The 11,851-nt window shown below is 56.2% G+C and overlaps 1 protein-coding gene, 1 long non-coding RNA gene and 2 other non-coding genes across 4 annotated transcripts; 3 read left to right on the forward strand and 1 right to left on the reverse strand.

The window, feature by feature from the left end:
* Window positions 1-798: 798 nt before the first annotated feature.
* Window positions 799-942, forward strand: LOC116544758. The gene has a single exon (XR_004266022.1).
* An 85-nt stretch (window positions 943-1,027) lies between these two features.
* On the forward strand, window positions 1,028-1,110 carry LOC116544757. Its single transcript, XR_004266021.1, has one exon.
* Window positions 1,111-1,587: 477 nt separating this feature from the next.
* On the reverse strand, window positions 1,588-7,376 carry RIMBP3B (RIMS binding protein 3B). The gene has a single exon (XM_032271323.1). It carries the CDS (start codon window positions 7,111-7,113, stop codon window positions 1,969-1,971), a length of 5,145 nt encoding a protein of 1,714 aa, XP_032127214.1. The 5' UTR covers window positions 7,114-7,376; the 3' UTR covers window positions 1,588-1,968.
* Window positions 7,377-9,593: 2,217 nt separating this feature from the next.
* Window positions 9,594-11,133, forward strand: LOC116544752. Its single transcript, XR_004266017.1, has 2 exons — window positions 9,594-9,813; window positions 10,426-11,133. It is a non-coding gene; the product is annotated as an uncharacterized LOC116544752 (long non-coding RNA).
* The last annotated feature ends 718 nt before the right edge of the window (window positions 11,134-11,851 follow it).

Raw genomic sequence — 11,851 nt, forward strand, 5'->3', positions numbered from 1 at the left:
AATGGGGCAAATAAAGAAATGCTCACTGTGTGCAGTGGCTTATGCCTGTAATCCCAGCACTTTGGAAGATCAAGGCAGGAGAATCACTTGAGCTCAGGAGTTCCAGACCAGCCTGGGCAAGATAGTGCGACCCCATCTCTACAGAAAAATGTAAAAATTAACCAGGCACCAGGTGTGGTGGCTCAGGCCTGTAATCCCAGCACTTTGGGAGGCTGAGGCAGGTGGATTGCTTGAGCCCAGGAGCTTGAGACCAGCCTGGGTGACATTGTGAGATCCTGTCTCTACACACAGACCAAATGAGCCAGGCATGGTGGTGCACGTCAGTAGTCCCAGCTACTTGGGAGGCTGAGGTGAGAGAATCATTTGAGCCCTGGAGCTCAAGGCTGCAGTGAGCTGTGATTGTGCCACTGCACTCCAGACTGGGCAACAGAGCAAGACTCTGTCTCAAAAAAAGGAAAAGAAATGCCCTCCCAAGGTGATCCCTCAGGAATTGACTCAGGAAAGTGGTGAGCTGTGAAAGCTATCTGAAGCAAGATCCTCAGCTGACTACCCATCCTTCACAAAGGGCTCAGCAGCACACAGCCTCCCTGCAGGGATGCCCTCGGGGAAGATGTGGCCCAGAGGAGTCTTTTGGGCCCTGCTCCTCAGTCCTGGCTCTTAGCAGGATCCTCTGCAGCCAGACTGGCACACCCTGAGCCAGGCTGGGCTTAAAGAATAAGCATGCAGGGCTTATGGACGCTGGGCAAAGCAGAGAGGCTGGTATCAGATGAGGTGCAGCAGGTATAGTAGGATAAGGTGTTCTCAGGTCCCCAGTGCAGCCCCCAGATGAGCCTGCAGTATTTTTCTTATATGATCAGGTCCCACCGTGGGCAGCGCTGCTTGCCCAGAGCCTGAGAGGATTATGAAATCATGGCAAGGGTAGTGAGGCAAGGGGACCCAGCATGAGGGCATGAGGAGCAGGGGACAGTGGGTGAGTCTAGAGGAGAGGGAGGTTTAGGGAGGCCTCTGCTGCTGTGACTGTGAGCCCCAGCCAATGATGACATGGCCACTGCACAATTTGAGTTCTGGGAACCACATGATGAATTGTGTTCTGGGAATAGACTGCAGCCGGGAAAGAAAAAGAAAGCAGAAGGGTGTTCCCTCCATTCCTTGGCCAGGGAAACATTTCTGCAGCCTTTGCAGACCCACTGCACAGAACCGAGAGGGAGGAAAGCCAGGCTCATGTTTTCCTAGGTGGTGCTTCAACTTCTAAAATGTGTTTTCTCTATGAACGTTTTAATGAGGGGTTGAACGTAAGACCGAAAAAACTCTGAGAGCTTGTTTGGAGGCTCTAGCAGGAGTGTGCAGCTACTCAAATACCCTCGACTGAAGACTGGTCCTCCTCTACTGGGGATGGTCATCCTTTTCCACCGAGTGCACAGATTCAGGAGGGACACACTTGGCGCGGTGAGGGAGGAAGGGGATAGCCGCCTAGTCAGCCAGATCAGCCAAATCAACCCTGGTGATCAATGGGGTGACAGATGTTGCAGCCAGGTCACCCTCACATCCAAAAAATAACATTCTGATTCCTTTTTTTTTTTTTTTTTTTTTTTTAAGATGTAGACTTTTCTTGAGACTTTCATGCAAGACAATGGATGGATAACCTTAACCTCCTAGAGAAAACACACATTGGCCACAGAAAAAGGCACTTCTCCAAATACCTGCCACAGTGATCAGCAGCTTTGAAACAGCGTCTCAAACTCTCAGGGGTTGGCTTTTTGTTTTCTTTTGAAAATAACTCAGGCTTAAGTCCGCTACTTTCAGAGCCTTGGAGACACTTAGGGACTACCATCAGCTTAACATGGTGGCGCTTGGAGCACATGCTACCTATGGTGGCGAGGAGGGGTGCTGGTGTGAGGGTCTGCAAGCTTGCTTCTCCTCTGGCAGGGTGTGAGCAGCCAGAGGCCACTACCTGGGCAAGGATGCTGCTCAGTGTCCATGGAAGGACATGTGATCCAGCAGGTGGGCCGGGACCAGACCCCTGTGGCCACCCGACTCTCCATAATAGAGTCCCTGTTTATCCATAGGCCCGTGAACCGTGACTACATCTCCTGCCCTCAGCGCCAGCCTGCCCTTCGCCTGGCCCCCTGTTTGCCCATCCCTGGGATCATAGTCCAGAGCTGCTATCATGGTCTTTGGAGTCCACAGTGGGGGTCTCTTGGAGTTCTGTTGGAGCACCGGGGAGGAACCCTGGGGGATGGTGAGCCCCTGAAGGTCCTCAAGGTGGGCCATAGACGGCAGGTGTCCTTGGGCCGGCAAATGCCACCTCCTGTCAGTCTGCTCTGTGCTCACCTCCATCTCAGCCACTAGGTGCCCAGGGGTATTGCCCACTTGCCCGTTGCACTCACCGAGGTGGAAGCCGTGGGTGTCTTGAGAGCTCCACACTCTTAGCAACTGCCCTTTCTGGAAGTCCAACTCCTCTTCTGCAGCCTTGGGGTTGGCAGACATCACCAGGGGATTGTAATCAGAGAGGGCTACACAGACCCTGGCTGGAGTGTTGGCCCCTGTCCCCAGATGTTGGGGGCCACCACTGGGTATCTTGATGACTTTGTTGGATGGAGCTGGACACAGTGTCAAGCGGGACTCATGCAGCTGGCACTCTCTCTTGGCCCCCAGAGCCTTTCCTTGTCTGCTCTGGGGCCTGGGCTCCCTCCTCTCCTCTTGCCTCTCTGTGCCCCACAGATCCAAGCATAGTGCCTCCTGCTTCTCCTCCCAAATGTTATGGAAGTCAGATTCATACTGTTGGCTGGTGCCCAGCTGGGGAGGTGTGAGCCCTTGGGCATCTTGCTTTTGCCTAAGGACCCTCTCAAAGGCAGCCTTTTCCTGACACGGTTCCTTCCTGGCCCCACACTCAGTGGGTAGATGGATGAATCCTGGCATAGGGCTTTTGCTGGTGCCCATGCGCTGGCAGCAATTTTCCTTCTCCCCAGGCTGGTCACTAAGCGAAGGTAGCCTATGGTTCTGGGGACTCTTCTGAAAAAGCAGGTCCTTTCTACAGCCCTCCCAGGCCTCTGCAAGCTCCTGAGCTTGGCTGCCAGCCCCTGAACTTGAACATGCTCCTTCTGAGCCCAGATTGGACACCGGGGATTGCCTTCTCAGGGGTTCTTCAAGGAATGCTTCTAGAAACTTAGCCTGGGGCTCCCCACAGCTTCCAGGGTTGTGGGGGCTGGCCTTGGCACTCAGAGAAGCCAGTGCCAGCTTCTCGGGGCAGACAGGGAAGGTGACTCTGTAGGTGGATGGGTCGCCACAAATGTAGCTAAAGGGAGGAGTCTCTGGCCATCGATGATACGTGAAGCAGTCCTCAGGGATCTGAGCCGGCACTGAATCCAGGGACTCGCCACAGAGTGACATGGTTCTCACTGAGACCTTCTGCCACGTTAGGGGCACCTGTAGCTGGGAGAATTTCAATAGGGTGCTCCCAGCAGTGGCATCAGCGACCTCGCAAACCTTGAGCCCATCTGCATACACAGCATAACCGGTGACCTGGACTCCGTTGGAGGACCCAGCTGAGTCAATGGTCACAGGGAGCCAGCTGACCACCAGGACACCTGGCGAGGCATGGCGCTCCACCAGCACATCCAGTGGTGGGTGGGGAGGTCCTGCCAAGAGTGTGTCAAAGGTGATGGTGGAGGATATCGTTCCCCAGTAGACCTGCAGCAAGTCCCACGGCAGCCGCACCTCGACCCGTGCCCGGTAGTGTGTGCCGGGGCACAGACCCTGGAAGGTGTAGCAGCTCACACCCGCTGGGGTCAGGGCATGCTCTCGGTCATCAAGATACACCATGTGGGGGTGGCGGCAGCTGCTGTAGACCCAGGTGATCTTGGCCAACGTGGCTGTGACATTCTGCAGGTGTAGCTGCATGGGGGCCATGCACAGAACCCCTTTGGTGCCAGGAAGTGGTCTGGAGAGGCCCTGCTTCCCCACACTCTCCAGCAAGCCCAGCTGGCAGGCTTCCATCTTGGTATCCAGAATCTCTGTTGCTGCTTCTGTCTTGGAGCCCATGCTTCCCATCTGGCACAGCCCTCTGTCTACCACTCCCTGGGGTTCCCCAGGTAATAAGCTGTCTTCCTCCAGAGCTTCATCCTGCCCAGCTGGTAGTTGATTGGGGCCAAGGTCAGGGGATTTGGCAGGCAGGCAGCTTGGGATGTGGCTGTCTGGAATCTGCTCTAGCAAGTTGGAGGGCACCAGCCCCCGCCGGCCATCCTCAAGCTCCCCCTCATAGAAACCATCCTTATCCATGTCCCCAAAGATGTATACATAGTCCCCAGCTGTGAGGGGCAGCTCACCCTCAGGGTGATCATTGGGCCCCTCAAATGGGTTGTAGTTATACTGAGCCATGAAAATCTTGAGCTTTGGGCTAGCAGGAGCCACTGGGCCTCCCACTTCCAGGGCCAGGGACATGCTGTCAGGCTCGAGGTCATCCACCTCACTGGCTGTGTCCCTGTCCAGAGTAGGGCAGGATGGCACGGTGGCCCACATCGACCCCTCAGAGGAGGAGTTTGACTGGGAGCTGGTTTTCTTGGACAGAGGTCGGCTGGCAAGGACTGTCTCTGAAACTTGGGGGACACTGGCTGGCTCCCCAAGGGCAACTGGGTTCTCCTCGAGGGAGGCTTCCCTTTTCTCCTGTATGTCTCTGCTGGGCTGTGACAGCGAGTACTCTTCAGGCCGTGGCTGGAACTTGGGCCTTCTGCTACTCTTAACCTGGGACTCTGGCATTTGACTGGTCTCCTGGGGCTGTTGGGGAGGGTGACCAGGCTGACACTGCAGCGCCTGCATCTCCTTCCGGGAAGCATGGAGGTCACATTGGGCCTTCTGGGGGTCGTGTTGCAGCTGCTGCTGCCTGTCCTGCCCACGCGCCGCCTCCTGCAGCAGCTGCTCAGCCACCAAGCCGGCGGCATCGCGCTCTTGACACGCGCGGCCCAGGTGGCAGAGCACTTCGCTGTTCTCAGCCTCCACTTTCCCCACCCAGTCGGCCTTGGCTTGCAGCCGCCCATTCTCCTCCGCCAGCCAGGCGTTTTTGAGCAGCGCCGCCTGCAGTTGTGCCTCCACCTCCTCGCCGCGCCGCAGCGCCGCTGCCGCCTGCGCGCCCAGCTCCTTGCACTCGCGCCGCCGCTCTTCCAGCTGGCGCTCCAAGGCCAGCATCTGCTGCCGCATCTCCTCGCAGGTTGCGCTCTGGCCGCCCGCCTCGGGCCGGGCGCCACCGTAGCCCTGCGGAAGCGTCAGCTGCCTCTGCAGGCGCAGCACTTCCCGCTGGGACTCGCGCTGCAGGCGGTCCAAGTCGCTAACGTTGAGCCACTGCGTACAGGGACCTTCCCTTCCAGGATGCGGGTCTCTGCAGGGGTCCGAGGCCACACGCGCCTGCAGGATGTGGCACTCCTGCCGCAGCTCTTCGATCTGCTTGTCCTTGGCCAGCAGCGCGCTCGCCTGCTCCGACAGGTCCTGGGTGCGCTGGCTGGCAAAGGCCTGGCATAGCTCCAGGCCGGCGCAACTCTCGCCGGGCACAGGCGCGCTCACAGCCCGAAGGTTGGTCTCCTGCAGCTTACGGGCCCGGTCCGCCAGGCGCCGCGCGAGCCCGGTCAGCTCCGCGCGCTTCACCTTGAGCCGCTTCACCTTCTCATCTGCCTGGTAGAGGCAGCCTGCACGCCGCAGCTGCTTATTCTCCTCCTGCAGGGTAGAACAGCGGCGCGCCAGCATCCGCAATGCCTTGGCCAGCAGCCAGTTCAGCCTTATCAGCTCTTGGTGGCCCAGGCCCGGGGATGAGGGAGTCAGGACTTCGCAGGGCTTGCTCTCGGGGCCTTCTCCTCCCCGAGGGTTGCTGAGTTTCTCGTGGACTGATGGTGGTGGTGATGGCGGCAGGAGTGGCGATGGTGGCGGCGGGAGACTGCGGAAGCCAGGGGTGGAGGTGTCTGGTGAGGAGGGCCACTCCTCGGATTTGGAGGTCTTGGGGAGACTCCGGGTGCTGTCAAGAGACCGGGAACGCGCTGGTGCGAAGGAATCAAGGGAGCTGGCGCGCGTGGACAGCAGACCGTCTAGGGAGCTGGAGCACGCAGAGGACACCAGGTCTAGCGAGCCAGAGCAGACACGGACTCTGGCACTCAGGCTATCCAGAGATCCGAGTCGACTGGCGGGGTTGGGGGCGTGGCAAGAGCCGCTAGAGGTCTGGGGCAGCGGCACTTCCAAGGAATGCACAGCCTGGGTGTCAGGGGATCCCGACACAGCGGGGTGCCCGCGGAAGTGCTCCAGGATGTACTTCAGGAAGAGCTGGCGCTCCACCTCGAGCGCTGCCTGCAGATAGCGGATGCGCGCCGCCTGCTCGCCGTCAGTCTCCCAGCGAAGCTGCGCCAACACTTCCTGCAGGCGACAGCGGCACTGCGCTGCGGAGACCTCGGACGCCCCCGGGCGGCTGCAGTGGCCGCGGTTCACTAGCTCCTCGGCCAGCTGGCGCTGCAGCTCCCGGGCTTGGCGCACCACGCCATCACGCTCGCGGTGCAGCAGCTGCTGCAGCTGCCGCAGCTCGGCCTCCTTCCAGCGCAGCAGCTGCCGGATCTCGGCCTCTCGCTCCCGCTGCATCTCCTCCTGCAGCTGCCGCAGCTCCCGGCAGCGCTGTGCCTCCCACTTGGAGCGCAGATGGTCAGCCAGCTGCTGCCGCTCCCGCTCTGCCGCCTCCCGCAGCTGACGCTCCTGCGCAGCGAAGCGCCGCCGTTCTGCCCGCCAGCCCGCCCGCTCCGCCTCCAGCTCCGCCCGTAGCTTCTCCAGCTCCCGCCTCTGGTTCTCCAGCACTGCCGCCGCCGGGCTAGAGCAGCCCGGCTTCTTGGGCGATGTGCCCAAGGGGCCGGGCGAGTCCTTGGCCATTGCGGCCGCGGCCTGGCTGGACTCCCGACTTCGCCTGGCAAGCCGCAGCTCGCCAACTGCCGCCGCCCCGGCAGCGGCCAACCGCCCGGCACGCTTCTTCCGGCCGCCTCCTTGGGGTCTCCGCGTGCCCCTTCCGCCTCTTGGCATGTTCCCTCGAGTCCTGCCGAGGATGTCTGGCCCCCGCGCCTCTACACTTGGCAAGCCAGGGGTGGACTCCCACATCCCTGCTTAAACTGACCCATGTCCCTTCCGGGATGCACTGCGACTTTTCTGGTCCCTACACTTTTCTTGCTGCTAGCACCATGTCCCATGTGACCCTCCCCAGGCACCCTCCCAGGCACTTTAGTCTCAAGCAGGCCGAGGTGCCCTGAGGGAAGTCTGGGCAGCTGCTCCTGGGCTTGGAGAAAGGGGCAGGGTATGTGTGTCAAGGACCCCCATGCGGTGTGGGCATACCTGGCCGTGAGTTCAGGTGGTGTATTTGGGTCAGGTGGATAGAAAATGCAGCAGGATATGCCTAAACTTGGCTAGACCTAGACTCCTCAGAACCCTTTAGCCCCTATAACAGCCCTGATCACCCAACTGGTCATCCACCTTTTGGGGAAAGCATGTGCCTGATACACATTTGTGTTTCTGCCCAGAGACGACTCAGAGGAGGTATAGGCAAAAAGACTCTCCCCAGCAAAGTGGCATAGGGACACAGGGCCAGATAGGCAGGAAGGGCATGAGGGACACTGGCCTGCCTACCTCCCACATTTGGGTGCCAGCTGGTGACAAACGCTGGAGCCCCAGTGTCTGGGCTACTCAATGGCACCTTAGGCAGAGGCCCCAGGCTGGGCCAGGAGTGAGGGTAAGGCTTCAGCAGAAATATTGGGGGCATCCTGAGCTTCAGAACACACACACACACACACACACACACGGCGTCTCTGGCCACCTGTGTGGCTTGCAAGCGAAGGAGCCCTGTTTCAGTCTGGCTCCTCTTTACCCTTCTTGCCTGCACCTGGTGCCAAGTGGCTCTTGAGAGACATTGATGGACACCTGGCACCTGGCCATCTGCATCAAGACCTTGATACTGAAGTCACATCAGAGGCCCCTTTGCTTTTTGGTCTGTGGTGTCTCCCTGTCCCCAGGAAGCACCTGGGACTTCTCACAACTGCTGTGTTCACTCAACTTATGGCCCTCTGGCTTCACCTTCACAACACTCAAGTTTTTCAACTCAGGTTCCCCTGAACCCACAGGAAGTGACTTTAGGCGGTGGCAAGTAACAAGAACATCAGGAATTATGGCTCCAGATGTTCTTTTTGAGAGGTGAGGCAGATGTAGTGTATGTGTGAGAGGGAGGAAAGGTGAGATGCAGGGATGGCCTTAGCCTTGAACTGGTGCTGGGCTCCTGGACATGGTAGCCACAGGGAATCCTCAGCACAGCTCTGTTTTACGGAAGAGAATCTGAGGTTCAGTGGGAGCCACTGGCTTCCCAGGGCATATGGGCAACTGAGTCAGAGCTGGTGGGCGGGGCTCCACAGCCTGGATGCCCTGCTGCAGTCTCCAGTAGAGCTTCAGTTGTCAGGTCAGGAAGGCAGGCTGGGCTGGGCATGACGGCACAGGCCTGTAATCCCAGGCCTTTAGGTGACCAGGGCGGGAGAATCACTTGAGCTCAAGACCTGCCTAAGCAACATAGAGAGATCCCATCTCTACAAAAAAATAATTAGCTGGGTGTGCTGGTGCATGCCTGTATTCCCAGCTACTCAGGAGGCTAAGATGGGAGGATCACTTGAGCCTGGGAGCTTGAGACTAGCCTAGGCAACAGAGTGAGTGAGACCCAGCTCCAGTTCCAGCTGAGGTGGGATGACTGCTTGAGCCTGAGCCAGCAAAGGTGAGGTCAAGGCTGCAATGAGCCATATGGCACCAATTCACTCCAGCCTGGGCAACAGAGCAAGACGTTGTCTCATAATAATAATTTGTAAAAAGGAGAGCAGGCTGCCACCAAGGAAAAGGACATGGGTGGATGGGTCTCTGGGGACCCCACAGTCACCTTCCAGCAGCTGCCCTAAGAGTGGATAAGCAAAGCTGGGCTTCATCAGGGCTGAGCTTCTGCCATCCCTGTTCTCATCATGTGTGGTGATTGTCCAGTGGCCTGCCTGTCACCCCCATCAACTCTGAGCTTGCAGAGAGCACGTTTTCTTTGGTCCCTATAGTATCCCTGCATGTGACTTAGCACATCGTTGGTGCCTAAGACAGATGAGAATGAGTTGCAGCCTGGGAAGCAGGAGTCCCAGCATGAGCTCACCATGCTGCTGTCTTCTCCAGGTCCAACTTTTTCACCCATTAAATGAAGGGGATGGTTTTTTTTTTTCTTTTTTTTTTCTTTTGAGACGAAGTCTTGCTCTGTCACCCAGGCTGAAGTGCAGTGGCATGATCTCAGCTCACTGTCACCTCAGCCTCCTAGGTTCAAGCAATTCTCCTGCCTAAGCCTCTCAAGTAGCTGAGATTACAGACACCTGTCACCACACCCAGTTAATTTTCCTATTTTTAGTAGAGACAGGGTTTTGCCATGTTGGCCAGGCTGGTCTCAAACTCCTGACCTTAAGTGATTCACCTGCTTTAGCCTCCCAAAGTGCTGGGATTACAGGAGTGAGACACCACACCCAGCCTGAAAGTGATGATTTTAAACTGGATTCTTTAGGGCTCCAGGGTTCCTTGGAAATATAGGACTGCTGGGCACACACCTGTAGTCCCAGCTACTTGGGAGGCTGAGGCAGGAGGATTGCTTGGATCCAGGACTTCTGGATTGTAGTGTACAATGCTGATCAGATGTCTGTGCTAAACTTGGCTAAACTGTGCTAAACTGTGCTAAACTTCTTGGAAGCAGGAAACCACCAGCTTGTCTAAGGAGGGGTGAACTGGCTCAGGTTAGAATAGGAGCAGGTTGGCCGGGTATGGTGGCTCATACCTGTAATCCCAGCACTTTGGGAGGCTGAGGCAGGTAGATCACAATGTCAGGAGATTGAGGCCAGCCTGGCTAACACAGTGAAACACTGTCTCTATTAAAAACACAAAAAATTAGCTGGGCATGATGGCATTTGCCTGCCTGTAGTCCCAGCGACTCGAGAGGCTGAGGCAGGAGAATCACTTGAACCTTGGAGGCAGAGGTTGCAGTGAGCCGAGATTGTGCCACTGCACTCCAGCCTGGGTGTGAGAGAGCAAGACTCTGCCTCGAAAAAAAAAAAAAAAAAAAAAAAGGAGCAGGTTGGCCAGGCACAGTGGCTCATGCCTGTAATCCCAACAATTTGGAAGGCCGAGGCAGGCAGGTCACCTGAGATCAGGAGTTCAAGACCAGCCCGGCCAATATGGTGAAACCCCATCTCTACTAAAAATATAAAAATTAGCTAGGCGTTATAATCCCAGCTACTTGTGAGGCTGAGGCAAGAGAATTGCCTGAATCTGAGAGACAGAGGTTGCAGCCACTGATATCATGCCACTGCACTCCAGCCTCGGTGATAGAATGAGACTTTGTCTCAAAAAAAAAAAAAAGAGCAGCTCAAAACTCCTGTGCTAATCAGTAGTAGGACCTTGCCTGTGAATAGCCACTGCACTACAGCCTGGGAAACAAGTGATCTGCCTGTCTCAGCCTCCCAAAGTGCTGAGATTACAGGCATGAGCTAGCACACCCGGCCTCAAAGTGCACTTGATGGGACTGTCATGGTAGTGTGCAAGGGAGGGGACCATAGTGGTGCTAACCTGGCCACCTAATGTATGCAGGCTCAGGCCCACACTACCCTGACCACCTCTTTGGGCCGGAGGGAGTCGATAGGACGGCAAAATGCCTAGGAAGCCAGCACACGGATAGCACCTCCACAGGAACTTTATTCCTCTGGCCATGGTCTATAGGAAACAGGTTATGGGTTCCTCTCGTGGGGCACAGACTCTTCATTGCCAGAGTCATTCTCTGCATCAACTTGGGGTCTGGGAACAGGCTGGAACTTGAGTAAGACAGGTGGGGAAAAGATGGAGGCCCTCACAGCAGAGTCTGGTGTCTCATCAGCGTTAGGGGAGTCACTACAGGCCGAGATCCTGCAGAAGAGACATGCGTGACTTGCCTGTAAGGTGGGACACCAGCACATAGGTACACATGAAAAAACCCCAGGCTATAGGCCCCTCCTAATATATTTCTACTTCTAGAAACCTCTCCCATGCATGTGTTTTCAAGGCTGTTCACCGCACCAATGTCTGTAATTGTAAAAAACCTGGAAACAAATGCCTATGAAAGCACAGCTATATGACCCCCGGTATAGCCATGCAGTGGACTATTCTGCAGGTGCTTAAAGGAATGAAGTGGATATCGCAACAAGTAAAGACATCCCAGTGGTTTATTTATGGAAACCACAAATTGCTGAGAAGTACATGCAACGTGGCTCTTACTTGTGTTAAAAAGTTAACGTATGTGGCCAGGCGTGGTGGCTCACACCTGTAATCCCAGCACTTTGGGAGGCCGAGGTGGATGGATCACAAAGTCAGGGGTTCAAGACCAACTCAACCAACATAGAGAAACGTCTCTGTATGTTAAAAAAAAAAAAAAAATTTAACTCGTGTGTGTGTGTGTGTGCGCATGCACACAAACAAATCATTTGGGAGGGTACAAATGAAACTTTTAGCAGGAGTGGACTCACATTTTACATATTCACTTCTGTATTGTGAACTTTTTTCCATGGAACATAGTCTCCATTTGTAGGCTTTTAAAAACCAATTAAGGCTGGGCGTGGTAGCATATACTTGTAATCCCAGCACTTTGGAAGGCTGAAACAGGTGGATTACCTGAGGACAGGAGTTCAAGACCAGCCTGGCTGACATGGTGAAACCCTGTCACAACTAAAAATACAAAAATTAGTCAGGCGTGGCAGCACGCACCTGTGATCCCAGCTCCTTAGGAGGCTGAGGTATGAGAATTGTTTGAATCAGGGAGGTG

The sequence above is a fragment of the Sapajus apella genome, unplaced genomic scaffold (assembly GCF_009761245.1).
Source record: "Sapajus apella isolate SASKATOON/1434 unplaced genomic scaffold, GSC_monkey_1.0 scaffold229, whole genome shotgun sequence".
Classification (NCBI taxonomy): Eukaryota; Metazoa; Chordata; class Mammalia; order Primates; family Cebidae; genus Sapajus; species Sapajus apella.